At 35.1% G+C, this 26,942-nt stretch overlaps 1 protein-coding gene across 1 annotated transcript; it reads left to right on the top strand.

Moving 5' to 3' along the window:
* The first annotated feature begins 10,994 nt into the window (after window positions 1-10,994).
* Window positions 10,995-26,206, top strand: LOC128546205 (serine/threonine-protein kinase TBK1-like). Its single transcript, XM_053535318.1, has 6 exons — window positions 10,995-12,137; window positions 12,864-12,954; window positions 15,986-16,079; window positions 21,378-21,535; window positions 22,201-22,311; window positions 26,023-26,206. Exons 1-6 carry the CDS (start codon window positions 11,972-11,974, stop codon window positions 26,204-26,206), a joined length of 804 nt encoding a protein of 267 aa, XP_053391293.1. The 5' UTR covers window positions 10,995-11,971.
* Window positions 26,207-26,942: the final 736 nt, after the last annotated feature.

Raw genomic sequence — 26,942 nt, 5'->3', positions numbered from 1 at the left:
ACTCTAGCTCACTGCAGTGTTGCATGCCAATTTTCCTAAGGATCACTTCAGCTAGTCTTAAGAGTTATTACGCGTTACAGTTTATAAATTTCACATAACAAAGTAATCCATTGATTGATTTTCCTGAAATTCAATACAAATGTAGATCACTGTAGGGTGCTGCATGCACATCTTAAATGTAGAATCTCTTCAGTAATTGCACAGTTATTGTGAAATTCATAAATTCCCACAATAGAAATTAAGTATAAATCCTGCATGATAACTCATCATGCAGGAGTACTATCTTTCAAAGTATCATAAACAGCTTATGCAGTGGGAGAAAAAAGTTATAAAGTTAGATCCGCGGGTCTCTAACCTTGGACCCCGATGACAGCGTTATAAAGGGGTCCCAGTGTATTTAATAGCAGATTATAAGTTATTAATTTCTTTAACTTCAGCTATACTGGTCTACTCATAAGATGAATTATTTGTTTTGCTTTCCTTTTTAGCTCACCTGAGCAAGGTGAGCAATGCTCAGGTGAGTTTTTCTGATCGCTTGATGTCCGGTGTCTGTCGTCCGTCAACATTTAGCTTTTGTGTATTTTTCAACTGATCTTCATGAAATTTGGTCAGAATGATTACCTTGATGAAATCTAGGCCGAATTCGAAAATGGGTCATCTGGGGTCAAAAACTAGGTCACTAGGTCAAATCAAGGAAAAACCTTGTGTATGCGACAGAGGCTATATTTTTCAATTAATCTTCATGAATTTTTGTCACAATGATTACCTTGATGAAATCTAGGCCGAGTTTGAAAATGGGTCATCTGGGGTCAAAAACTAGGTCACTAGGTCAAATCAAAGAAAAACCTTGTGTATGCGATAGAGGCTGTATTTTTCAATTGATCTTCATGAAATTTGGTCAGAATGATTACATTGATGAAATCGAGGTCAAGATAGATGATGGGTCATCTAGGGTCAGAAACTAGGTCACTAGGTCAAATTGAAGAAAAACCTTGTGTGTGCGACAGAGGCTGTATTTTTCAATTGCTCTTCATGAAATTTGGTCAGTATGATTGCCCTGATGAAATCTAGGTAAAATTTGAATATGGGTCATCTGTGGTCAAAAAGTAGGTCACTAGGTCAACTCAAAGAAAAGCCCTGTGTATGCGATAGAAGCTATATTTTTCAATTGATCTTCATAAAATTTGGTCAGAATGATTGCATTGATGAAATCTAAGTCAAATTTGAATATAGGTCATCTGGCATCAAAAGCTAGGTCACTAGGTCATATCAAATAAAATACTTGTTTAAACTCAAGAGACCACATTTTTGGACCAATTCTAATGAAAATTGGCTAGAATGTGGCTTGTTGGTCAGGTTCAGTTGTATGACTTACTGTTTCAATGGTTAAAGGTTGAGCATTGTTCAATTTTAACATATTTTTTTTCAATGGAGCCAGAACAACTGAAAAGAAAAATTAAGGTTGTTTTACGTCTTAAATTGTGAACATTTATCTTGGAGTAATTATCCATGAAAGCAGTTTATTACTTTTCGGAGTAACACTTTAATAGAAAAGAAAAGGAAAATTGATATTAAAGTGTTTAATTATTACTTGGTAACACTTTAAATTCACATAAACAAGATACTTTAATGTATGTTGTTTAAGTAAGTATGTTAAATTAAACTTTGTATGTTAACATACTTTAAGCAGACATTAGCTTACTGTTGAGACATATTGGATAGGTATGCCCCTTATTTTTGGACTTAGCAGGTCAACATCTTTCATGTTATTAACATACATCAGGAAAGTTTTGTTCTACTTCTTCTTCTTTTTTTAATATGATAATTATGTGAGGTGTAACATTATCTTTTTTTGCTGTGTTTATTTGTAAATTTTTACATGCATATGATTAGTACCAATATGTCATTTCTGAAGTTAATACATCTGATAACAACATATACAAATAAACCTGTGTTAAGCATCCAGCCAAGGGAACCAAACTATCTGGCTGCTTAAGGCAGGTGATTGATTAAAGAAAGTTTGTAAGTCAATTTTGAGAGCGAGCATGCAGACTGACTGTTTAAAGCAAGTGGTTGCTTAATGCAGGTGGCCATTTATGTCTATGGCAGGTTAAATTATATTTATACTACGTACATCAGCAAAGAAAACTATTTTACATTTGATATGGGGATATAAACAGTTCATTACTTTGACAACCTTTTATACAAAGAAAATCTTACTTGCGCACGAATTTTCGATACCAGTATCCTTTATTTCAAATTCACTGATTTTCTGCGCTATACTACAACACGCAACTTATTCATTGGGAAACCAGATAATATCATTCCCCGTTCAGTTTTGTAAATAAGATTTGATATTCCAATGGTGAACTTGAGAAACTACTTCGGTTTATGACTTTTATCAAAAAGTTGAATGTTAATATAATCCTTTATATTAAAAAAATTGACACACTGTTTTCTTCTTCAAGTTTGCAATGTTTTTAACAAATTTGATAAAAACATCTTTCCCAAATAACTATATACGTGACCTTATCTATAAATGGAAAGGTCACTGTCGGACTTAGACCAATCAGTAGAGACGTTTATGCATGATTGGATTATTGAGTAATAACGACATACAAAATGGTGAGTCTTTTTTTATTTGAAATATGATAAAGTTTAAAATCTTTTTAAGATGGTATATATGATATGTGTTATATACGTCTACTTTTTCAGTTACAATGTTAACAATGTATTTATGACAAATCATAAGTTAACTTCAAAAGTTCATTTGCTTTTGGCCCGCCCGCTTAGCTCAGTAGGTAGAGCGTCGGTCTACGGATCGCGGGGTCGTGAGTTCGATCCTCGGGCGGGGCGTATGTTCTCCGTGACTATTTGATAAACGACATTGTGTCTGAAATCATTAGTCCTCCACTTCTGATTCATGTGGGGAAGTTGGCAGTTACTTGCGAAGAACAGGTTTGTACTGGTACAGAATCCAGGAACACTGGTTAGGTTAACTGCCCGCCGTTACATGACTGAAATACTGTTGAAAAACGGCGTTAAACCCAAAACAAACAAACAAATCATTTGCTTTTGGAAAACACATGAGGTTATTTGAAAGCAAGGAAATATTGGAAGTTGAAAAATTCCTGGGATTTAAATAAATTGAATCATCAAAATGATTTCAACTTTCAAAAGTTCCTTTGTATTTTTAACCAGATTTTCAACGAAAACCTGAGTAATTAGATTGGGGTATGTCGTTGGTCAGGCGGGCGGGCGGATGGGCGGCGGCGTCAAACTGGTGTTTCCGGTCAATAACTTTTGTTTCGGTAAAGATATTTGAATAAAACTTGGTATGTATGTAGCTTATATCAAGACAAAGGCTGGGTTTGATTTTGGGGTTTCTGGGGTCAAGGTCAAGGTCACTGTTACTTAAAATAGAAAAAGGGTTTCCGGTCAATAACTTAACTTAGGAATGAGCTATCATGATGAAACTTGGTGTATAGAAAACTTATATAAAGTTGTAGATTTGGATTGATTTTGGGGTTTCTGGGATCAAGGTCAAGGTCATTGTTACTAAAAATAGGGTTAGGGTTAGGGTTTAGGGTTAGGGTTAGGGTTGTGCTTTAAAGTGGTGCACTGTGATTCAGTATACTTTTTTATTCTTATGAAAAGTGTTGAAAACCTGGTTTCGTGGCATTGCCGCGTTTCTTGTTGTAAATTTTGAACAGTGAACAGATCATGATTTTTGGAATAGGACCTATACTTGAGAACTTGGAATTCAGGTGTTAGAAAATATTTTCATATACCACTTCACCACCCACCATGCAAATTAAAACATTATAAAAAAACAAGTTTAGGGGTGGGGGTATAAGAGAGTATCTTTCTTGGTTACAACCCCTGCAAAGGTTTTTGTTTTTTTATAATGTTTGCTTGTTTATAGTTGCACGAGTGATTGTTAGTAATTTTAGTTGGAAGATAGTGCAAGATACAGAAGATGCTCAGATTCTAGAAGCTTTCCCTTTCTTTAGAGTGCCAGGTGTAAAGCACACATACACAGACTCTTATCCCAATTGATAAATAATTTTGATTGGAGGAGGGTGGACTCAAACTCACTACCCTGGTTTTGTAGTCCAACAGTATTACCCCTGCACTACTGCATCTGCTCATACCTCTGCAAACAAGATCATTTTAGGGGTTATGTACTTGTAGTCTTATGGTTTGTTGGTAGTGTTATGATTTGATGGTATAGTCCATAGCAAAAAATTAAAGATAAGGGCCATGCATGCAAAGTAGGCCTGCAACAAAAAGAAACTGTCACGGAAAAATATGGCAGATGGTTTACTTAAAAATTCCAAGAAAAAATACATTTTAATTGTATGCAAAAAGGGGTAGATAAAAGGGTGGGTGTGTTGGGGAAAGTGGAAAAAAGTAAGGATGAATATTCAACAGGGAAAGCCACGCTCCAAAAACGCAGTCTCTCTTCACCATAAACCACAGCAGCGCAAATATGCACATACATAAGAACAACATAGTGGGGCACCACCTATTTTTAGCTCACCTGAACTTTGTTCAGGGTGAGCTATTAGTATCTAGGTGGATGGTCCGGCTTCCATAGTCTGTTGTCCCTGCATCAACATTTTTACTTAAATATCTTCTCCTCTAAAACTACTGGTCAGAATTACACCAAACTTGGTCAGCAGCATGAACCTCTATCAAGTTTGTTCAAATGTTTTCACCTTGATCCCGTTTAGGGGCCGACAGAGCTAAAAATAGAAAAACCTTTAAAGAACTTCCCCTCATGAACCGTTTGATGGATCTTCATCAAACATGGTCTGTAGCTTCATTATAAGGTCCTTTCCCAATTTTGTTCAAAAGGGGCCCTTGGCCCCTCCTAAAGGGCCACTAGAGCTAAAGTTACCTTTAAACGACTTCTTCTCATGATTAACCGCTAGATGGATCTTCACCAAACTTGGTCTGTGGCATCGTTACAAGGACCTCTCCCAATTTTGTACAAGGTCCTCTCCCCATTTATACATATGGGGGCACTTTGCCCCTTTTAGGGGCTGCTAGATCTAAAATTAGAAATACCTTTATACGACTTCTTTTCATGAACTGCTTGATGAACAGCCATCTAGCATCATTATAAGGTCCTTTCCCAATTTTATTCCAGTGATGACGTTTGGCCCCTTTGAGGAGCTACCAGAGCTAAAATTAGAAATACCTTTAAATGACTTCTTCTCATGAACTGCTGGACGGATCTCCATCAATCCTGGTTTAGAGGATCATTATAACATGTTTTCTCAAACTTGTTCAATTTGGGACACCTGGCCCCTTTTAGGGTCTGCTAGAGTTAAAAATAGATATACCTTTAAACAACTTCTACTCATGAACAACTTGATAGATCTTTATCAAATCTGGTCTAGATGATCATTATAAGGTCTTTTCTCGATTTTGTTCAATTGGGGGCACTTGGGCCCCTTTTAGGGGCTTCTGGAGTTAAAATTAGAAATACCTTTAAAAGATATCTTCTCATGAAGTGCTTGCTGGAAGACTTCATCAAACTTGGCCTGTAGGGGCAGTTGGCTCATTTAGGGGCTGCTAAGTTTAAAAATAAAAATACTATTTAACAACTACTTCTTTTGAATCGCACAATGGATTTTCATCAAACTTGGTCCATAGCATCATTATAAGGTCCTCTACAAAATTTGTTCAATTGGGGGACGCTTGGCCCCTTTTTAGGGGCCGCTAGAGTTAAAACTAGAAATTACTTCTTCTCTTGAACCGCTTAATGAATCTTCATCAAACTTGATTTGTAGTATCATTAAAAGGTCCTTTAACAAATTTGTTCTACTGGAGACACTTGGCCCCTTTTAGGGGTTGCTTTAAAAATAGAAATACCTTTAACTAACTTCTTCTCATTAACTCCTGGATGGGTCTTCATCAAACCTTGCCTGGAGCATCATTATAAGGTCCTTTACCATGCTTGTTCAGTTGGAGGCACTTGGCCCCTTTTAGGGGTCACTAGAGCTTAAAATATAAACACCTTTAAAGTACTTTTTCTCATGAACCGCTTGATGGGTCTTCATCAAACTTGGTCTGTAACATTATTCGTCAAACTTGTTCAAATAGGGGTGTGTGTGGGGGGTGGGGGGGACATGGGCCCTTCTATGGGCCACTAATGCTAAAATAGAAGTACCTTTAAATGATTTCTTCTTGAGGCCAAAAATCAATAAAAAAGATCAAGGTCACACATTAGCTGGAAAATACTTCCTAATGACAGAAGCTTGAGAACCATTTAGCAATACAAATGACCAAACAGTTTTAGTTGCGGGTATACTAAAACTCACTTGAGATGCAGTCAGATTTTTCTTTGCATTCATGTAATTATTAAATGTCCCCTTAATATAGCTGATAATATATTTTGATGCTACTGATAAAATTAAATATCCTTCATGTATACTAATTGTTGTAGATTCTATATTCATGTAATGCAGTGAATACAGTTTACAGGGAAGGGTACCAATTTCAGATTTGATAAAATTTTCTGCAAACAGAAATTAAAAACTACTAAATTGTTACTCTCTTACAGAGCACCGGTGAAGAAGTTGCGGTCAAGGTGTTCAGCCAGGCCGGACATATGCGGCCACATTATGTCCAAATGAGAGAGTTTGAAGTGATGACCAAACTGAAACACAAAAACATTGTACCCATGCTGGCTATTGAAGGCTATTGAATTTTTATATCCACTTCAAAGAAGAAGGGATATATTTCTGTTTTGCTCCATGTTGATCTGTCACTCTGTCGATCAGGACACCATTTGGTTTCTGATCAAAAACTAGAGAATGCTTAGTCTCAAAGTGGTCAAACTCAAAGGTTAATTGCCTGTGGTCAGTAGATGTTTTGGTCGGGAGGTCAAAGGTCAAAGACTCGGTATCCTTGGGACTGAAAATGTTTCTGCTCAATAAATAACACTGTTTGGGCCTACAGACATCAAACTTTATAGGATGATTGTCTGTGTTAAGTAGATGACCCTATAATTTTTGGATCAGTAGTTCAAAGGTTTAGGTCACCTTAAAATGAAAATGGGTCTTGGTCAATAAATAATGCATGCTGTGGCCTACAGTCATCAAACTTCATAGGATGATTGCCTGTAGATAGGAGATGAAGCTTGTTGTTTTGGGGATTGGTAGATGAAAGGTCAAGGTAACAGTGACCTAGAGACTGAAATGGTTTCCAGTCAAATACACTTTAGCTTACAGTCATCAAACTTCATAGGGAGATTGCCTGTGATCAATAGATGACCCCTGTTGTTTTAAGGGTCAATGTGTCAGAGGTCAAGGACTCAGAGAACACTTACCACTGAATCATTAAAGAATTCTTTGGCTGTTGGCCTTCTTAGGATAGTTGCCTGAAGTCTTTAGCTAACTTCTGTTGTTTCTGAGATCATTTAGTCAAAGGTCATGGTCTGTGTTTTACAAACATTTCACAGGCCTGGGATTTTTCAGGACTGACTTTTGGCTGCCAGAATTTCCCTATATAACTCTATGGAAAAAAGACTTTTTAGGCTTAAGAATGTAGATTTTCAGGGTTTTGCTTCTTGACAGTATCACATGCCTGATTTCACCCAAGGTAATTTTATTGACATGGCCATCAGTGATTCAGTGATAAACACATTTCTATCATAATTGTTGTGTCACAGTCAATAGTCTTGTTTTAAATTTTAAGTTATTCATTGAAAACCATTAAGTTCTAAGATCAAATCGCTGATCTGCGGCATAAAACTACCCCTTAAGGAAATTTGAATATGAGCGGCAACCAGTTTGAACTAAATTTTGATTAATTTTTTCAGTCTAAAATCCAGTACAGTATTAGTAATAATCCATAGAACGAAAACAAGAAAAAAAGTGTGTAGATAATTTCTTTAAAGGTCCATTACTAAAACCCAAACGAGTATTATATGAAAACCAGAGTTTGTAGCTGAGACTTCCTAATTACTGAAAATATGGCTCACTGCATCAGATCTGACCAAATAGTCATGAATATGTTCAAGAATAACTAACAAATAAACAAAAACTGTTGCCTATGTCAAACCAAAAGTATGTTTTCCGACTGCTTACGAACCTGTCGAGCATCTTCGGATTTTTTCGGAAGAATCCTCCGAAACGAGGCTATAATTTATAAATACGAGGGGCGTTCAGTATGTAATGTTACTGCGAATGTAGTTCCGTAACAGGTGGTTATTTTTAGATGCGGTTTTCAGCATGTTATAGAGCAATTTATTGGGAACACAATGCTATATAAATTATAAAAATCTGCTGGTTTAAAATAAAAATATAATCATTTTAGTGAGGTGTACTCAGGTATACTGGACCATTATTATAATTTAGGATTGTCCTGGGCATCCAGAGTCTCGGAAAAATAGAATAACTTCTAAAATCACAAAATTTTATCATTTTTCTACGAGGTACAGCGATTTGTAATGAGTTTGCGTTTGTTTTAAATTATTTATTGCATTTTTAGCTCACCTGTCACGAAGTGACAAGGTGAGCTTTTGTGATCACGCGGCGTCCGTCCGTGCGTCCGTTCGTAAACTTTTGTTTGTGACCACTCTAGAGGTCACATTTTTCATGGGATCTTTATGAAAGTTGGTCAGAATGTTCATCTTGATGATATCTAGGTCAAGGTCGAAACTGGGTCATGTGCCTTCAAAAACTAGGTCAGTAGATCTAAAAATAGAAAAACCTTGTGACCTCTCTAGAGGCCATATTTTTCATGAGATCTTCATGAAAATTGGTCAGAATGTTCACCTTGATGATATCTAGGTCAAGTTCGAAACTGGGTCACGTGCGGTCAAAAACTAGGTCAGTAGGTCTAAAAATAGAAAAACCTTGTGACCTCTCTAGAGGCCATATTTTTCATGAGATCTTCATGAATATTGGTCAGAATGTTCACCTTGATGATATCTAGGTCAGGTTCGAAACTGGGTCACTTGGGGTCAAAAACTAGGTCAGTACATCTAAAAATAGAAAAACCTTGTGACCACTCTAGAGGCCATATTTCTCAATGGATCTTCATGAAAATTGGTCAGAATGTTCACCTTGATGATATCTAGGTCAAGTTCGAAACTGGGTCACGTGGGGTCAAAAACTAGGTCAGTAGGTCTAAAAATAGAAAAACCTTGTGACCTCTCTAGAGGCCGTATTTTTTATGAGATCTTCATGAATATTGGTCAGAATGTTCACCTTGATGATACCTAGGTCAAGTACGAAACTGGCTCACGTGGGGTCAAAAACTAGGTCAGTAGGTCTAAAAATAGAAAAACCTTGTGACCTCTCTAGAGACCATATTTTTCATGAGATCTTCATGATTATTGGTCAGAATGTTCACCTTGATGATACCTAGGTCAAGTTCGAAACTGGCTCACGTGGGGTCAAAAACTAGGTCAGTAGGTCTAAAAATAGAAAAACCTTGTGACCTCTCTAGAGGCAATATTTCTCAATGGATCTTCATGAAAAATGGTCAGAATGTTCACCTTGATGATATCTAGGTCAAGTTTGAAACTTGGTCACGTGGGGTCAAAAACTAGGTCAGTAGGTCTGAAAATAGAAAAACTTTGTGACCTCTCTAGAGGCCATATTTTTCATGGGATCTTTATGAAAATTGGTCAGAATGTTTATCTTGATGATATCTAGGTCAGGTTCGAAACTGGGTTACGTGTGGTCAAAAACTAGGTCAGTAGGTCTAAATATAGAAAAACCTTGTGATGTCTCTAGAGGCCATATTTCTCAATGGATCTTCATGAAAATTGGTGAGAATGTTCAACTTGATGATATCTAGGTCAAGTTCGTAACTGGGTCATGTGCGGTCAAAAACTAGGTCAGTAGGTTGAAAAATAGAAAAACATTGTGACCTCTCTAGAGGCCATATTTTTCACGAGATCTTCATGAAAATTAGTGAGAATGTTCACCTTGATGATATCTTGTTCAGGTTTAAAGGTGGGTCACGTGCCTTCAAAAACTAGGTCATTAGGTCAAATAATAGAAAAACCTTGTGACCTCTCTAGAGGTCATATTATTTAATGGATCTTCATGAAAAATGGTCAGAATTTTTTTATCTTGATGATATCTAGGTCACATGTGCTTAAAAACTAGGTCACTATGTCAAATAATTAACTCACCATACTCTGTTCAACACTGGGTCATGTGGGGATAGGTGAGCGATTCAGGACCATCATGGTCCTCTTGTTTTTATTTGGCGTGTGATATTAGATTTGTATTGTCTACCTTAACTGTTCAAATTATTGCCCTAGGTTCAAGTGTGTGTGACATGTATATAATATAGGCTAATATAGAAGAAATGTAACTCTGTACTTGTACAAACACACTTGAAGCCTTGTACACAGGTGAGCGCTTTAGGGTCAATGACCCTCTTGTTAATTTTGCAACATAACTAAAAATTCTAAACTCGAGGTTGATTCCATCTGGAATGGGTGTTGAGAGCAATTAATCAAAGTTGTAAGAACTAGTTTCACAATCGAGAATTAAGATACTAGTATCAACTTAAAATACAAGAATTTTTTTAACGATGATTATCGCGCCTGACAAAAATGCGGAGGCTTATTGTACTCACCTTATCATTTTTCGAGTAAAAATATACACACCCAATTTAAAACTGTTATAAACTTTTTTATTTTAGTTTTCATATGTTTGTGTGAAGATCATGATTTGTTTTATCTGTTTAAACTAAAAATTGAACTATAGTTCCAGATGTTGAATAGTAGAATCAAGGAATTGCATATTACAATCTCAATATTTTGGACATAAAAGTGTCCAGTATACCCGAGTACACCTCACTCAACTGATTATATTTTTACTTTGAATCTACCGATTTTCATAACTTACATTGCATTGTGTTGCCAATAAATTGCTCTATAATGTGCCGAAAACCGCATCTAAAAACAATTAGTGGTTACAGAACTACATACGGAGTAACATTACATATTGAACGCCCTTCATAGATGCAAAATATATTATATGCCCAAACGATAACGTGATTTTAGCACATGGAATTCAACAATTTTGTAACTCACAAAACCTTCATGAAAATCATTCTTATAATACAGGTAATAAACAGCTATACTACAAGTTTGTGGAAGGACAATTCAGGCCCTTCCCGAATAAAAGTGTTTTTACAACTTCGTCTGCAAACGTTTTCAGTTAATCTCTTTTTTCAGTATAGTTTCAAGAATATTAATGAATGACTGTCTTACACTGCCGAAACAAAATGTGATTGAAATTTACCTAAATACACTGATTTATGTACATATGGCAACATTATTTTAATAAGATTTTAGACATTAAACACATTGTCTTGGCCTAATATATCACTGTCGATTTTAAACATAAATTTTGTACATTTCATATTTTTCGTGCAAGTGGTGTATAATTACCATCATGGAAATACAGTTATTTTGTTGCGCGTCTTTAAACGGATATTCGTTTGAAACAATTTTAAAATCACGTGTTCCCGAAGAATTTCCGACCGATTACGGAAAAACGATAAACATGAAAGTAGGACAAAATGACCCCCCATGTCAGTCTAAGAAAATACAGAAACAATCATTTGTTTCTCTGTTCTTGTGTTGATTTCAAGGGAATATTGCATGGCTATCATAATGTTTAGTACTATATTACAAAATGTGTAGGTTTTTTTTAAGATTTATGTCTATTCATTTGTCTTTATTTTGCACCTTTAAATCTATTCTGAGTGGAATGAAGGTGCTGGCAACAAAACCAAGAGGAAGTGGGTTTGAACCATACTGGTATTATATGAGCACTTCCTTCAAAGACTTCAATACTGGGCTTTCTTTAGGATGTTCTAACTGTTGTGCAGATTGTCAATTTAATCAAGTTTAATCAGAGATATGTTTTTCCATAGAATCACTGTAAAGTTCAACACCTTCACTTTAATGAAGCTGACATAGCAAATGGAAAGTAAACAACTTCTTCCTGTTCCATTACAGCAATCAACAAGAAATAAAGTAATTGTAATGCAGCTTACAGAACATGGCTCCCTGTTTAATATGTTAGAAGACCCCAAACATGCTTATGGACTCCCTGAGGAAGAGTTTCTTATAGTATTTGAACATGTCAGTAAGTATCAGTTTGTTTATCATTTGTAAACCAGTTCAGCCAGCAGGCCTTGGTTTATTCACAGCTCAGTAGTTGGAGCATAAGGCTGTAAACTGAAGGTTGTGAGCTGAGACTGTTCTGTCCATTACAAATTAACAGAAGACAGTGTTAAATTATTCATCCTTCATCTCCACGGTCATGAGTAGAAGTTTTCAGTTATTTGTGGAGCACAAGTCTGTACTTGCTACTGTTGAATTTAAAAAATGGCATAAAGCCAAAAAGCAATTCAGTTCATTCACAATGGAGAAATGATGACAAACAGAAAAAAACAACATTGTTCTTGGGTTAGGTCATTTGATAACAGACCCAGAAAAGACATATCACATGCTTTTCCTTTTATAATTGCTTTAACCACTTGTTTGATTTACTGATTAGCTACTTTACTAAATGAAAAGATTAGATCCATACCACTTCAATGGTTTATTTTACTTGTCATCAATGCACAATTTATGAAATGTTAATTGTTTAATTAGATAATACTGAACAGATAACCTGTAATTAGATAATACTGATAACCCCATAATCAGATAATACTGATAACCCCATAATCAGATAATACTGATAACCCCATAATCAGATAATACTGATAACCCCATAATCAGATAATACTGATAACGTGAGATTAGATAATTCCGAGAACCTGTTTTAAAGAATATACTGAACAATAACCATAATGATTTTTTTCAGCTGCTGGAATGAAATACATGAGAGACAGTGGTATAGTGCACCGGGATATCAAACCCGGCAACATTCTACGATACATTGGCGAGGACGGAAGGTAATAGTAACAGACATTTTAATGATACACTATAAATTGTCAGGTTTTCCTTAGTATTTGGAATGAGCTCCTTCAGTAGTAGACATATTAGTACAAATCCATGTTATGTCTCAAATCAATTTGTTTTCCACCACAGATTTTATGTGAGGAAGTTATCAGTTACAAGAGAGCTAGGTATTGATTGCTCGAGTATAGCCCAGTAAAACTGGTTAGACAACATAAATGCATTTAATCTGTAGAAAAAAGGAAGCTTCAGGAAATGTTTAATGAAAGGGTGTGGTGGTCTTAACTGCTGAACCAACATCACTTTGTACTTCCCCATTTGGGTGTTTTTTCCCAGCAAGCAAACTTTAAAGTGATTCAAATACACAGTTTTCTCAACTGCACCAAAAAAAGTAGTAAAGTGTTAAACTACATTAATTTGTAGTAGGTTTTTTTTTTAAATCAGAAAAAAAAAATGCTTTAGTAATTACTGGTATAAATTTACTGAAATAAATTAATTATGAAACTGATCTGTTTTAATCAATAAAAGTCTTGTCAAGTGTTTATAAAGTGGGAAGTTAATTTGTTACAACTGTCAGAAGGTATCATGTGTCAGTAGTGAAAGAGAAGAGTTATTTTGACACCAGCTGTTTACATTGGTTTTAAAAAACAGATCATGATAATCTTAAACATCATGATAATATTGTTAGGTTGCCATCAATTACCACTTAAATAGTGACATATAACAGGGAATAAGTTTGACAATCTCCAGTTTGTTTGATGTTTTTTTTTCTTTTATGTAAATATTGGCTGTTTAAACATTCCAAACAGCCTTACAACATTTTTGAGTCGGCTAAACGATGTAATCGTTTTGACGAGTCCTTGCTATCCAGCGATTCTCTAAGTCTAAATGGACCAAATAACACAGTGAAGCGATGTAGTTCCATTAGATTTCTCAAACTTCAAACAGTTCACTGCAAGAATGAAGTTAAGTTGCTGAATTCCCTTTGCTATGACCAATATACGATGTAATCTGTCATATTTATGACTTGTAATTGTGCAATACTCGAATGTAACTCATTAAGCATAAATGTGCATTTTATGAATTGCGCAGGCTTACAATGCTTGCGTAACATCCAGCGAAAGACAAAAAATAGTTCCACAGGGCTCCAGATAAGATGCGTATTAGCGTAAATTTCGTATAGAAATAATGCAAATACGCATGTCTAATAATTTCTAAACGTATATAAAATTACAGAAATGCACACAATGCTTTTTTAAAAACAAAATCTGAATCGTCTGGATGCGTTAGGTAACATAGCCGATCCCGATCAGCCTTAATTCTCTCACATTGAACGTATACACGCATCGTATGACTTCTATACACCTTGCGTGGGTTTCTACACACACACATGAATTTTGCAGTCATTAAACTGATAAATTATCGGAAGAAGAAGCTCTTACTGGTTTGTTTAGTTACTACAGATATTAAAAATGATTTTAATTCTTATTTTTCGAGAAATAAACAAATCGGCGAAACATTAAATTGTATTTTCTTGTAGTTTTTGAAATCGGAAGTAGATCGTCTATGTTTGGCGAAATGAAACAACTTTTTTATGAAAAGATTTAAATAAGAGGTAATTTAACCGTAAACTTCAATGTCAGATACTGCCAATTGCTGCTAAATGTCTTCGTATCATCACAATTTGTAAAATATATTGTTCAAACTGGAGAAAAGTGTAATCGTATCCGGATATAATATTTTGGGTAAATATCGAGCTGTGTTATGAAATTTTAAGAAAAAAAACTAAAAACAAACTGAAACTGGTAGACTATACTGTCAGTACATCAATCATTAGCCGACTCAGGCCATTCAGGCCTTTGATTTATCTTATTTTCTTTTAATGCATTTAAATCAGATTACCAAGAAATGCCTGGTGTTGTTTAAGACATAATTAACTGATATTTTCTCAAGGCATGATGTTAAATTGTTTATGTTATTTAAAACTTATTAGTTGAAATTTTGCTATATTTCAGAAGCTTCTAAGAATCACAGCGCTTTCTGACGATTATTTATACAAAATGGCAGAACCTAACTTTGCTGATGTAAAATCTGTTTGTAAGGTTATATTTATGCCCCCGAAGGGAGGCATTATAGTTTTTGAACAGTCTGTCTGTCGGTCTGTCCGCATTTTTCGTGTCCGGTCCATATCTTTGTCATCGATGGATGGATTTTCAAATAACTTGGCATGAATGTGAACCACAGTAAGACAACATGTCGCGCGCAAGACCCAGGTCCGTACCTCAAAGGTCAAGGTCACACTTAGACATTAAGGGATAGTGCATTGATGGGCGTGTCAGGTCTATATCTTTGTCATCAATGGATGGATTTTCAAATAACTTGGCATGAATGTGTACCACAGTAAGACGACGTGTCGCGCGCAAGATCCAGGTTCGTATCTCAAAGGTCAAGGTCACACTTAGACATTAAGGGATAGTGCATTGATGGGCGTGTCCGGTCCATATCTTTGTCATCGATGGATGGATTTTCAAATAACTTGGCATGAATGTGTACCACAGTAAGACGACGTGTCGCACGCAAGACCCAGGTCCGTATCTCAAAGGTCAAGGTCACACTTAGACATTAAGGGATAGTGCATTGATGGGCGTGTCTGGTCCGTATCTTTGTCATCGATGGATGGATTTTCAAATAACTTGGCATGAATGTGTACCACAGTAAGACGATGTGTCGCGTGCAAGACCCAGGTCCGTAGCTCAAAGGTCAAGGTCACACTTAGATGTTAAAGGTCTTTTTTCATGATAGTGCATTGATGGGCGTGTCCGGTCCATATCTTTGTCATTCATGCATGGATTTTAAAATAACTACGCATAAATGTGTGACACAGTAAGACGACGTGTCGCGTGCAAGACCCAGCTCGGTAGGTCAAAGGTCCTAAACTTGAACATCGGCCATAACTATTCATTTAAAGTGCCATCGGGAGGCATGTGTCATCCTATGGAGACAGCTCTTGTTTTTGTCTGTTTTCAGATCCATTTACAAACTGACAGATTTTGGAGCTGCTAAGCAATTGGATCATGAAGAAGAACAGTTCATGTCCCTGTATGGCACAGAGGAGTACTTGGTATGACATGCTTAAACCCGTCCTATCTGGTCTACTATACTGTGGTCTCGGGTTTAACCCTCAGAGAAGAGGCAAATGGTCCTGGTGATAGTTTGATTAAAGACATATCTAAAGTCCTTTGTCTTCCAAAGCTGATTTATATGGTGAAGTTGCTGGTTCCCAGTGGAATAAAAGTAAGTACTGGTATGAAATCCAGGAATACTGCTACGTTCAATGACTAATGTTAGATTTATTTGAAATGCAGAACATAATGAATAATATGGTGTTGACTTCTTCAAAAATAAATCATTTTTAGTCACCCAAAAGTCAAGTCATTAAACCTAGAGTTATGTCAAAGTTTACACTTGTCATTGAAGATTACAAAAATATACAATGTTTTCTTTAAATTTTCAAATAGACAAACAACATGAAGCGATCATATTCCACCTGCATTATTTAGTTAATCTAATAATCTGCTCCTCATAACCCACCCAGGCTTTTATCTAAAATGACAGATAACTTGATAACTGTTTATTGTGAATGAGATGAAAGCATTATTATGCTTAAAGCCCTCTACAGACGGTAGGTTTTTGTTGTACAACACTAATTATCTTAAAGATGTACAATTTTGAAATTGTACATTTTTCACATACAGACAGTATTCCATTCTCATAAAAATCACAGAGATTTACCTAGTAAATATAGTGCATCAGGTACTGAAAAAATGTAACTATTAATTATAAAAATAATATTCACCTTTTTATGTTCCATAAATTTGATTACGTATGACACAAATGAGTCACGCCATGAGAAAACCAACATAGTGGCTTTGCGACCAGCATGGATGCAGACCGGCCTGTGCATCCGTGCAGTCTGGTCATGATCAATGATGTTTGCTTTCAAACTCTATTACAATTAGAGAAACCGTTAGGGAACAGCATGGACCAGACTCGGAAATGCACTATGTTGGTTTTCTCAAGGCGCGGCTCAAATCATTTAACTTTTCAGTGTCATCCTTTTTCTATTATGCATTAGAAGCCATTTTATATTAAGATTTGTGTTTATTTTTTGGGCAATTATTCTGGAATTTCATTCACTTGCCTCTTATCAACTAATTATTTACCAATTTGTTGCTTGTCAACGTGGGTGGTACGTAAGGCTTACGAAATAGAACATGTCCTGATCTGTAAGTCAAGACTTAAGATTTACTAAATCAAGGAATAGCATCATACACGGGTAATATTTGGCTGTACATCTTGAATTTAATTTGTGTTGTACAACAAAAACTTGCCGTCTGTAGAGGGCTTTACTGAGTAGAGTAGTTTTAAATATCTTAATTGTTCTCTATTACCTAAACAGGTGGCAGTTATGAATTGAATACAGATTTTGATCTTGTCTATTCACAAGCAAACAAGCTTATATTATAAAGCAACTTGAAAGACCAACCTTGCCTTTATTACTTGATAAAAGTATCTTATGAAAGTATTTTATGACAAAGATAAGTAAAAATGATTTTGACAATCAATCACAAATGCTGTTTTAGTTTAAACATTAAGTGTCAAGTGACAGCAACTTTAGATAAATAAGAAAAAAAATTCTATGCTTTGTAATTTGCAATGATAAAGACAGAACATATATATATTGATAATTATTCATTTCAAGGTTAGGTTATTTGACAGAACATCAGTAATATGGAAAGAATTTCTAGTTTCTGCTTCTGTGGATTTTTGATGATTGGCAATTTACATTATAATATTTAGGAGAATATTTTTAGAGTCCCTATAACCACTCCCAGACACCTTGTAAGTGATATAGAATATTGAATTGTCATTAGATTAAGTGACAAAAAGATCAGAATAAAATGTGGGTCATAGTATTGAGAAATGACATTATCTGTTTATCACCAGCTTTGTGGTTTGTTTTTGTACATTTTATTTATTTTTCCTTACAAGGCAAATTTTAAAATTAGATCCAAACCACGAAAGTTAATTTATTATATAACTGGGGGAAAAAAAAAGAAAAAAAAAAGAGTACTTTGAATTTGTGGCTTTAGTAGGGCTGTCATCGATAGAAACGATATCGATGTATCAACGATATTTTTTGGTCGATCGATTATTGATTCCCATTTTCAAAAATTGATATTTTACAGAGAGAAAAAAAACAACTGTCTAGATAAACAATCAGACCCTCTAAAACAACTTTTTCTGCCTGCAAAAATGTGCCGTAAGTAACGGATGTTGTCAAAACAGGTCATGTCTAAACTTGTACCGTAGCAGTCTTTTCCCACTAGCCGGCACTACCTATATGGGTAGAAGTAAAAAGGGCTCAACTTCAGAATCTATTTGCAAAAAGTTAAGTTGTCCTGTCTTGAAAGGTCGCTTCGTTGTTTGTGCATGTAAAAACATAGTGTATATACTGTTTCTACGTCAATCTCGGCTTTTTACTTGTTCGCGTATAGCTGATCACTCAGTAAAAAGGTACAGAATTTAGCTAGTGTCCGTAACAATAACAATCAAAGATGGCCGAAGAGGAAGCCGTCGCTGGCTTAAATAGTGGAAAAAGAGTCGAAAGACGGAAAGAAAAGCTTTGTTTGGGTTCGTAGAAACACAAGGTGTTACTTAAACATGTCTTTCAGTACAACAAACAAACAGTCAAACACTACACATTTGAGGCCGAATGTATCACTTTATGTTCCAGACACTTTATGTACCAGCACTTTATGTACCGCTTTGGACACCTTATGTACCACATATATATTATATAGTGGATGATCATTTTTGTTTTGATTTGATGAAAATGTTTTATTTTATGTTACTTGAAATGTTTTTTTACTAAATTTAAATGTTAATTGTCATAATTAATAAGGTAAAATTATATGCACATAGAAATGTTAACAACATCCATGGACTTCAGCTGATTAAATCAAAGTTGTTTTCACAGGTAATTATCACATATTGACAGTGCTACACAATGAGATACAATTACTATATAATATATAGGTGGTACACTAAGTGTCAAAGTGGTACATAAAGTGTCTGGTACATAAAGTGACTGGTACATAAGGTGTCGCACCCTTTGAGGCCCATCGAAAACTTGGGCAAAAGTTAAAAAAGAAAACCAAAAAAAAAAAACAACAACAAAACAACAACAAAAACACGCGATGCCAGTACCGAATGTAAGTGCAAGGTAAAAATTAGACAGGGTATGAAACAGGCTAAAAATAAATAAAAACATGGTAAATAAATAAATTAATTAATTTAATAAATAAATAGATATCTGTGGAAGAGAAATGCAGAATTTTAGCTGTTTGAAACCCGACTCCAGTTTCTGGTATTATAGTTCACTAGGTTGTAAAGTAGGATAAATGCAAAAGAGGAGTGAAGGCACAATGAAGATCTATAAAAGATTTCATTAATTTTCATTTATTTTATTTATTTCACAGATACAAATACAACACAATCAAACAGTAATATAAAAAGTAGGCAATAAAACTAAACATAACATTAACAAGAAGGTATATAGCATGCCCATGAACAAACAGGTTTTTAATCTAACTTAATAATCGATATATCGATGTATCGTCGATATTTGTCTTCCGATATATCGGTATCGTCGATATGCCAAAGACCCAATCAATGACAGCCCTAGGCTTTAGGCCAAGTGACTTATTTGAAGGGTACTGAATCAATTTAGTTCAAAATTGATGGGATTGTAATGTGTTAAATGAAATTTATTTTAGCAGATTGATGCACACTATATCCAGAAAATTACGTGCCCCACAAATAATGTCATAACCAGAAACGATGAACAAATATTTAATGATTTATTAGAGCTTCAGACACATATAAATGTATTTACAATCAATTAATGTTTTAACTAATTAATTATTTAGAAATTCCCTTCAAGTTATTCTAAACAATATATAAATGATCAGATAGACAATTTACAATTAACTCATCAAGTGACCTCTTACTACAGGAACACTATTTGAATACAACAAAATACGCTTGCATGAATATTAACAATAAATAGCAAGCATAACACAGCAATATCAAACATGCAAATTTCAAAAGATAACTGCATAATCTGCTGTATCACAACAATGAAACATGTATACTAATATATATTAAATATATGTATAATAATCAATAAAACTGAAATTTTCATTTTTTATGTATATAAACACAAATGTATAACAAAATTCAACCTTTCACATAATAAATAAGCGAATTCAAATGAAAAGTATTATATATGGGTGGGTGGGAGTGGCAATTTTCAAAAGAACATCTTTCTCGGTATGTGTCTGACAAAACTGTGCTGAAAGGCGCGAAAGTATATTCTTTTATTAACCACAGCGTAGGAATACAAATATGACCTGTGACCTAACTGAGTGTATAAAATAACCTATGACCTAAGAGAGGAGAATAACAGATAACCAATCAAAAAGGGTGTTATATTTCCATAATTAAAAGATTTTGATAGTAAACAAAATGCTCTAAATTATGTCATAACCAGAAACGATGAACGAATATTTAATGATTTATTAGAGCTTCAGACACATTTTTGTAAGGCTCACATTTTCACTTGCGGATGCACCTGGAAGGATTTTTTCGGTATTGGACGACGAAACAAGTTTTGTGACTTTTTCGGTTTCCTTTGTGTCAACCGCTGGTTTCAGTCCTGATTCGCTCATGATTTTATAGTTTATAGAGCTTTTAGGTCTCTCAGATTTTCTCATTTAAATGAACAAATTCACAAAATTCAAACGAACTCGACGATTCCGTATTCCTTTCGGAACACAGCACTAAAAAACTGTTCACTCAATCAATGTCCAAATATCATTCCAGAAGTAGACATCAAATAATCGGAAATAACAATGTAGTTTTAACAATGGCCACAGTGAAGACCGCCAAAATTTTTATCAATTTTCAAAAGAACATCTTTCTCGGTATGTGTCTGACAAAACTGTGCTGAAAGGCGCAAAAGTATATTCTTTTATTAACCACAGCGTAGGAATACAAATATGACCTGTGACCTAACTGAGTGTATAAAATAACCTATGACCTAAGAGAGGAGAATAACTGATAACCAATCAAAAAGGGTGTTATATTTCCATAATTAAAAGATTTTGATAGTAAACAAAATGCTCTAAATATTAATGATTTAGTAATATATCACAAATCCGTGTAAATGAAATTCAATCACATGGTCCATTTAAAAGCTATTTCAATCAAACAATAGTTTGCAGCTTTTAGAAATCAAAACGTTTATTTAGATAGTTTATTGACCAGAATCAAAGTCTGTTTATCCTTCCTACAGCATCCTGACATGTATGAGAGAGCTGTCTTACGAACTCCTGATCGTCGTCAGTTTACATCGAAAGTAGATTTATGGAGTGTGGGTGTAACGTTCTTCCATGTAGCAACGGGCCAGTTACCATTCAAACCATATGGAGGCAGAAGGAACCGACAAAAAATGTGAGTTTATTTACTTCTTGGTCAGTTCTAGGTCATCTTTGTATCCATGGATGTTTAAAGTCTAAAATTTAGGCGTAGACTTAAAAAGGCTCAATATTCATTATGGTGTTACTTTAAGTATAGGATAAATATACCAGTACACTGATAACATTTTACTGAGCTATGTGCAGCTCTTCTGCTACTTTTGCTAGGCATATTCATGAAAAGTTTCATTATGATATATGCAGAATCAGCGATGATGGAGCAAAAGGTAAATTCATTACATTTAAGTCTTACTTATTCCAGACTTAAAATTTTCATCAATATGTGCCCTGTACCACTTATGGTATCCCTTGAGAAATTGTCCGGAGAAATTACTTTACAAGTTACTGATATGTTCATTGTTCGTGATGAGTGACAAGTTTTAAATGTGTGTAAAGGGAGGCAATCAGTAGTATATTTTTAGTCTGTGCAATTAAGAGAGCTCTATGGTGAGTAGATACATGAAATTTACTGTTGTATTAATTAAGCAGAAAAGGATAAGCTACTTGAAAAATATAGTAATATAGTAAATGTTTATAAATATTGTATATTTCAAGGGAAAATTTTTCATTTGGGAAAGTTTTGTGTAACATGTTCACCTCTATTATAGTGGTCCGTATTTTGACCATTATACTGTGTTACAGGTTTGAAATTACACGCCACAAAGAAAGTGGGGTTATAATGGGAGTCCAGCATACTGAAGGAGGCAATATAGAATGGAGTAAAGAACTACCAAAAACTTGCAGGCTTTCTGAGTAAGTATATAATGTTTTGGGCAGGTCAGTCTGCAATATAATGTTGATAAATCTGTGTTTTAGTGGTCCTGGAGCCTCTGTGGCCGAGTGGTCAAAGTCACTGACTTTGAATCACTTGCCCCACACCAATGTAGGTTTGAGCCTCACTCGGGGCTCCATGTAAGAAGCCATCAAGCTCGCTTGCGGAAGGTTAGTGGTTTTACCCAGGTGCCCGCCTGTGATGAAATAATGCATTGAAGGGCACCTGGGGTCTTCCTCCACCATCAAAGCTGGAAAGTCACCATATGACTTATAATTGTATCGATGTGTTGTTAAACCAACCAAAACGAAACATAATGGTTGAGATCATATGGCTGTAGGCTAATACAACTGCCAAGGATCTATTATCAGGTCATTGTGAAAACTCCAGTTTGTTAATAGTATATACCTTGCATAACATTCTTACTGATATTGTGGTGGTTCTGTTAAAATTACATGCGATGACAAAAAAAAGGCTATGTTGGACCAGGAAATACCTTAAATCATCCAGTATTGCCCAATCATTACAGACCTGTCAAATAATGAGTGTTCTGGTATAATAACGCATAGGCTTGAAAGACTGTAATAAGATACATGCAAAAATTGCTTGTAAGCTGCCATCTTTTGCCTTTTCTCCTTTTTGAATTAGAATTAACAGAAAGAAAATAACTCTGAAGAGAAATCTGCCAAAATAGTTCCTTGCTCTAGTCAAAAGATATGGCAGACAGAGTATGCTCCCTTGAAAATTTATTATAGTGGTTTCTGACCAATAACTTGAGAAAGCTTGGGCCTATAAGTGTCAAACTTTATAGGATGATTGTCTGTGATCAGCAGATGACTTCATTAGCTCGACTATTCATAGAATAGTAGAGCTATTGGACTCGCCCATGCATCGGCGTCCGCATTGGCGTCCACATCCCGATTTGGTTAAGTTTTTGTATGTAAGCTGGTATCTCAGCAACCACTTGTGGGAATGGATTGAAACTTCACACACTTATTCACTGTGATAAACTGACTTACATTGCACAGGTTCCATAACTCTATTTTGCCTTTTTACAAAATTATGCCCCTTTTTTGACTTAGAAATGTTTGGTTAAGGTTTTGTATGTAAGCTGATAACTCAGTAACCACTTGTGGGAATGGATTGAAACTTCACACACTTATTTACTGTGATAAACTGACTTACGTTGCACAGGTTCCATAACTCTGTTTTGTTTTTTTACAAAAAAATGCCCCTTTTTCGACTTAGAATTTTTTGGTTAAGGTTTTGTATGTAAGCTTGTATCTCAGTACTCACTAATTGGAATGGATTGAAACTTCACACACTTGTTCATTGTCATGCTCTGACATGCACAAATCAGGTCCCATAACTTTATTTTGCTTTTTTACAAAGTTATGCCCCTTTTTCAACATAGAAATTTTTGGTTAAGTTTTTGTATGTAAGCTGGTATCTTAGTATCCACTAATGGGAAAGGATTGAAACTTCACACACTTGTTCACTGTCAAGATATGACATGCAGTGCAAAGGGTCAATAACTCAACTTTGCATTTTACGAAATTATGCCCCTTATTAGCTCATCTGATTTTTTGAAAAAAAATGATGAGTTATTGTCATCACTTGAGCGGTTGTCGGCGTCGGCGTCGTTGCCTGGTTAAGTTTTATGTTTAGGTCAGCTTTTCTCCTAAACTATCAAAGCTATTGCTTTGAAACTTGGAATACTTGTTCACCATCATAGGCTGACCCTGTATAGCAAGAAACATAACTCCATCTTGCTTTTTGCAAGATTTATGGCCCCTTTTGTACTTAGAAAATATCAGATTTCTTTGTTAAGTTTTATGTTTAGGTCAACTTTTCTCCTAAACTATCAAAGCTATTGCTTTGAAACTTGGAATACTTGTTCACCATCATAAGCAGACCCTGTACATCAAGAAACATAACTCCATCTTGCCTTTTGCAAGATTTATTGCCCCTTTTGGACTTAGAAAATCAGTTTTCTTGGTTAAGTTTTATGTTTAGGTCAGCTTTTATCCTAAACTATCAAAGCTATTGCTTTAAAACTTGCAACACTTGTTCACCATCATAAGTTGACCTTGTACAGCAAGAAACATAACTCCATCCTGCTTTTTGCAAGATTTATGGCCCCTTTTGGACTTAGAAAATATCAGATTTCTTGGTTAAGTTTTATGTTTAGGTCAACTTTTTCTCTTAAACTATCAAAGCTATTGCTTTGAAACTTGCAACACTTGTTCACCATCATAAGCTGACCCTGTACAGCAAGCAACATAACTCCATCCTGCTTTTTGCAATAATTATTGCCCCTTTTGGACTTAGAAAATCATTTTCTTGGTTGAGTATTATGTTTAAGTCAACTTTTCTCATAAACTATCAAAGCTATTGCTTTAAAACTTGCAACAGTTTTTCACCATCATAAGTGGACACTGAACATCAAGAAACATAACTCTGTCCTGCTTTTTGCAAGAATGATGGCCCTTTTTAGACTTAGAAAATCATGGGTAGGACAATAGTTCTATTACACAAAAAAAATCAGATGAGCGTCAGCACCCGCAAGGCGGTGCTCTTGTTAAACTTAGGAGTTTTGGGTTAAATTGTTATATGTATGCTGGTATCTCAGTACCAACTAATGGGAATGGATTGAAACTTCACACACTTGTCCACTGTCATGAGCTGATAGGTTATAACACACTAAATAGTTTTTGTTCTTTATTCTATATAAAATTGACCTATTTCCAATGGCCTCAGCACACACCAGGAGCCATTTTAAATGTCTGTAACCTACATTTTCTTGAAGAATATTGTTAGTGCAAAAGAAAAATCAAAAGAAAAGTAGGGGTCATGTTTGATGCAAGAAAAATAATTTCAGTCAAATACACAAACTGCAAAATAAGCTAAAAAATGAGACCCCAAATTATACTAGATCTAGTGGTGTATGATCTAAGTTTCCATGAAAAATTTTGTCATGTTGTTATTTCATTATGAAAATGCTACCTACATGTCAGTCATAGATCTGTCATGTGATTTTAGCAAAAAAATTGCAAAGAAAATAAGGAAAATAGCTCTACAGAGCAAAAAAACTGAGGACTATTTGTGTCCACCATTATGCGACTACCATTTTTTTTCGCGCCATTTTTCTATTTAGTGTCTGTATGCCTGATAAGCACTATGCAGGTTCCATAACCCTATTTTGCTTGTTTTGAGTTATACCCCTTGTTCGACTTTCTTATTCATTCAATCGACAAGGCTGTTGAATAGTCGAGCGTTGCTGTCCGACACTCTTGTTTTGTTTTGGGGTCAATATATCAAAGGTCAAGGTTACAGTGAAATGATAAGAAAATACACTGTGAAAATTTATTCTGATGTCCTGTAATAAAACTCTTATTGAATGGCTTACTGGTCAGTAAGTGTGTACTATTTACATTAAATATTAATGATAACTGATGCTTCTGTGGTAAATTTTATCCAGTTACTTACCAAAAAGCAATGGCCCATGAATGGCTGGAACAACCAATCTCCTGAACAAATTTCCATGGGCTCATTGAATTTGACCAAACATAGTTTAACTTTAATTTCATGTGTTGCTGAACACGTATGTTTATAAATAATTATATGCGTTCACATTTGTTTTGAATGCAATAACATGTTCTCTCCATTTCATTATAATCTTATGTTTTCAGTGGATTAAAGCTTCTCATCACACCAATATTTGCTCGTCTTCTGGAATCTGATCCTGCTAAAGTGTGGAACTTTGACGCTTGTTTTAGAGAAATTGACTCTATAATAAAAAAGAAAGTGATAAATGTATTCAGTCCACACACTTGGAATAGTCTCAAAATATATATCAAAAGTGAAAACAAGTAAGTAAATCTCTTCCATTTTTAGAAAGCACTTTGTACAAGGGAAAGCCAGGTTTTGTTTCAGAATTAAAAACGAATAGTTCTAGCCTTCTAATGTGCTTTTCACTGCAATTCTGTCCTGGATATTTCTTACCTATACCCAGACTACAACTCTGTCCTGGATGTTAATGATGGGTATCCAGAAGATTTCTTCACTGTGTATGAAAAAAAAAAAACGGACTTGCCCATAAAAGATGCGCTAAATTTTACAGGCAGAAACTTAACAGCTACTTAGTCATTGAGGAAGCTCAAAGCATTATATATATCTAGACAAATACCGCTGATAACTAAATTTATATAACATTATACAATGGAGAAGATGTTTCCACAACATCAACAAATTTTGTTTATATGAGTTGCCAAATACAAATTTACGTCAGTCAGTATCAATGATTGCTCTCTACATCTGTTTTGTTAGCTCACCTGTCACAAAGTGACAAGGTGAGCTTTTGTGATCGAGCGGTGTCCGTCGTCCGTCCGTCCGTGCGTCCGTGCGTGCGTGCGTGCGTCCGTAAACTTTTGCTTGTGACCACTCTAGAGGTCACATTTTTCATGGGATCTTTATGAAAATGGGTCAGAATGTTCATCTTGGTAAATTCTAGGTAAAGTTCGAAACTGGGTCACGTGCCATCCAAAACTAGGTCAGTAGGTCTAAAAATAGGAAAACCTTGTGACCTCTCTAGAGGCCATAATTTTCAATG

Source organism: Mercenaria mercenaria, unplaced genomic scaffold, assembly GCF_021730395.1.
Source record: "Mercenaria mercenaria strain notata unplaced genomic scaffold, MADL_Memer_1 contig_4706, whole genome shotgun sequence".
Lineage (NCBI taxonomy): Eukaryota > Metazoa > Mollusca > Bivalvia > Venerida > Veneridae > Mercenaria > Mercenaria mercenaria.
The sequence above is the reverse complement of the archived record's forward strand: the minus strand, read 5'-3'. Positions and strand labels throughout refer to the sequence as shown.

What these genes read in the sequence shown, in the direction of transcription:
- LOC128546205 (XM_053535318.1), top strand. Translation starts at nt 11,972, where the DNA reads ATGGAAAGTAAACAACTTCTTCCTGTTCCATTACAGCAATCAACAAGA. An exon ending in TATAGTATTTGAACATGTCA is followed by an intron (nt 12,138 to 12,863) that starts GTAAGTATCAGT and finishes GATTTTTTTCAG; the next exon opens with CTGCTGGAATGAAATACATG. An exon ending in ATGGCACAGAGGAGTACTTG is followed by an intron (nt 16,080 to 21,377) that starts GTATGACATGCT and finishes TCCTTCCTACAG; the next exon opens with CATCCTGACATGTATGAGAG.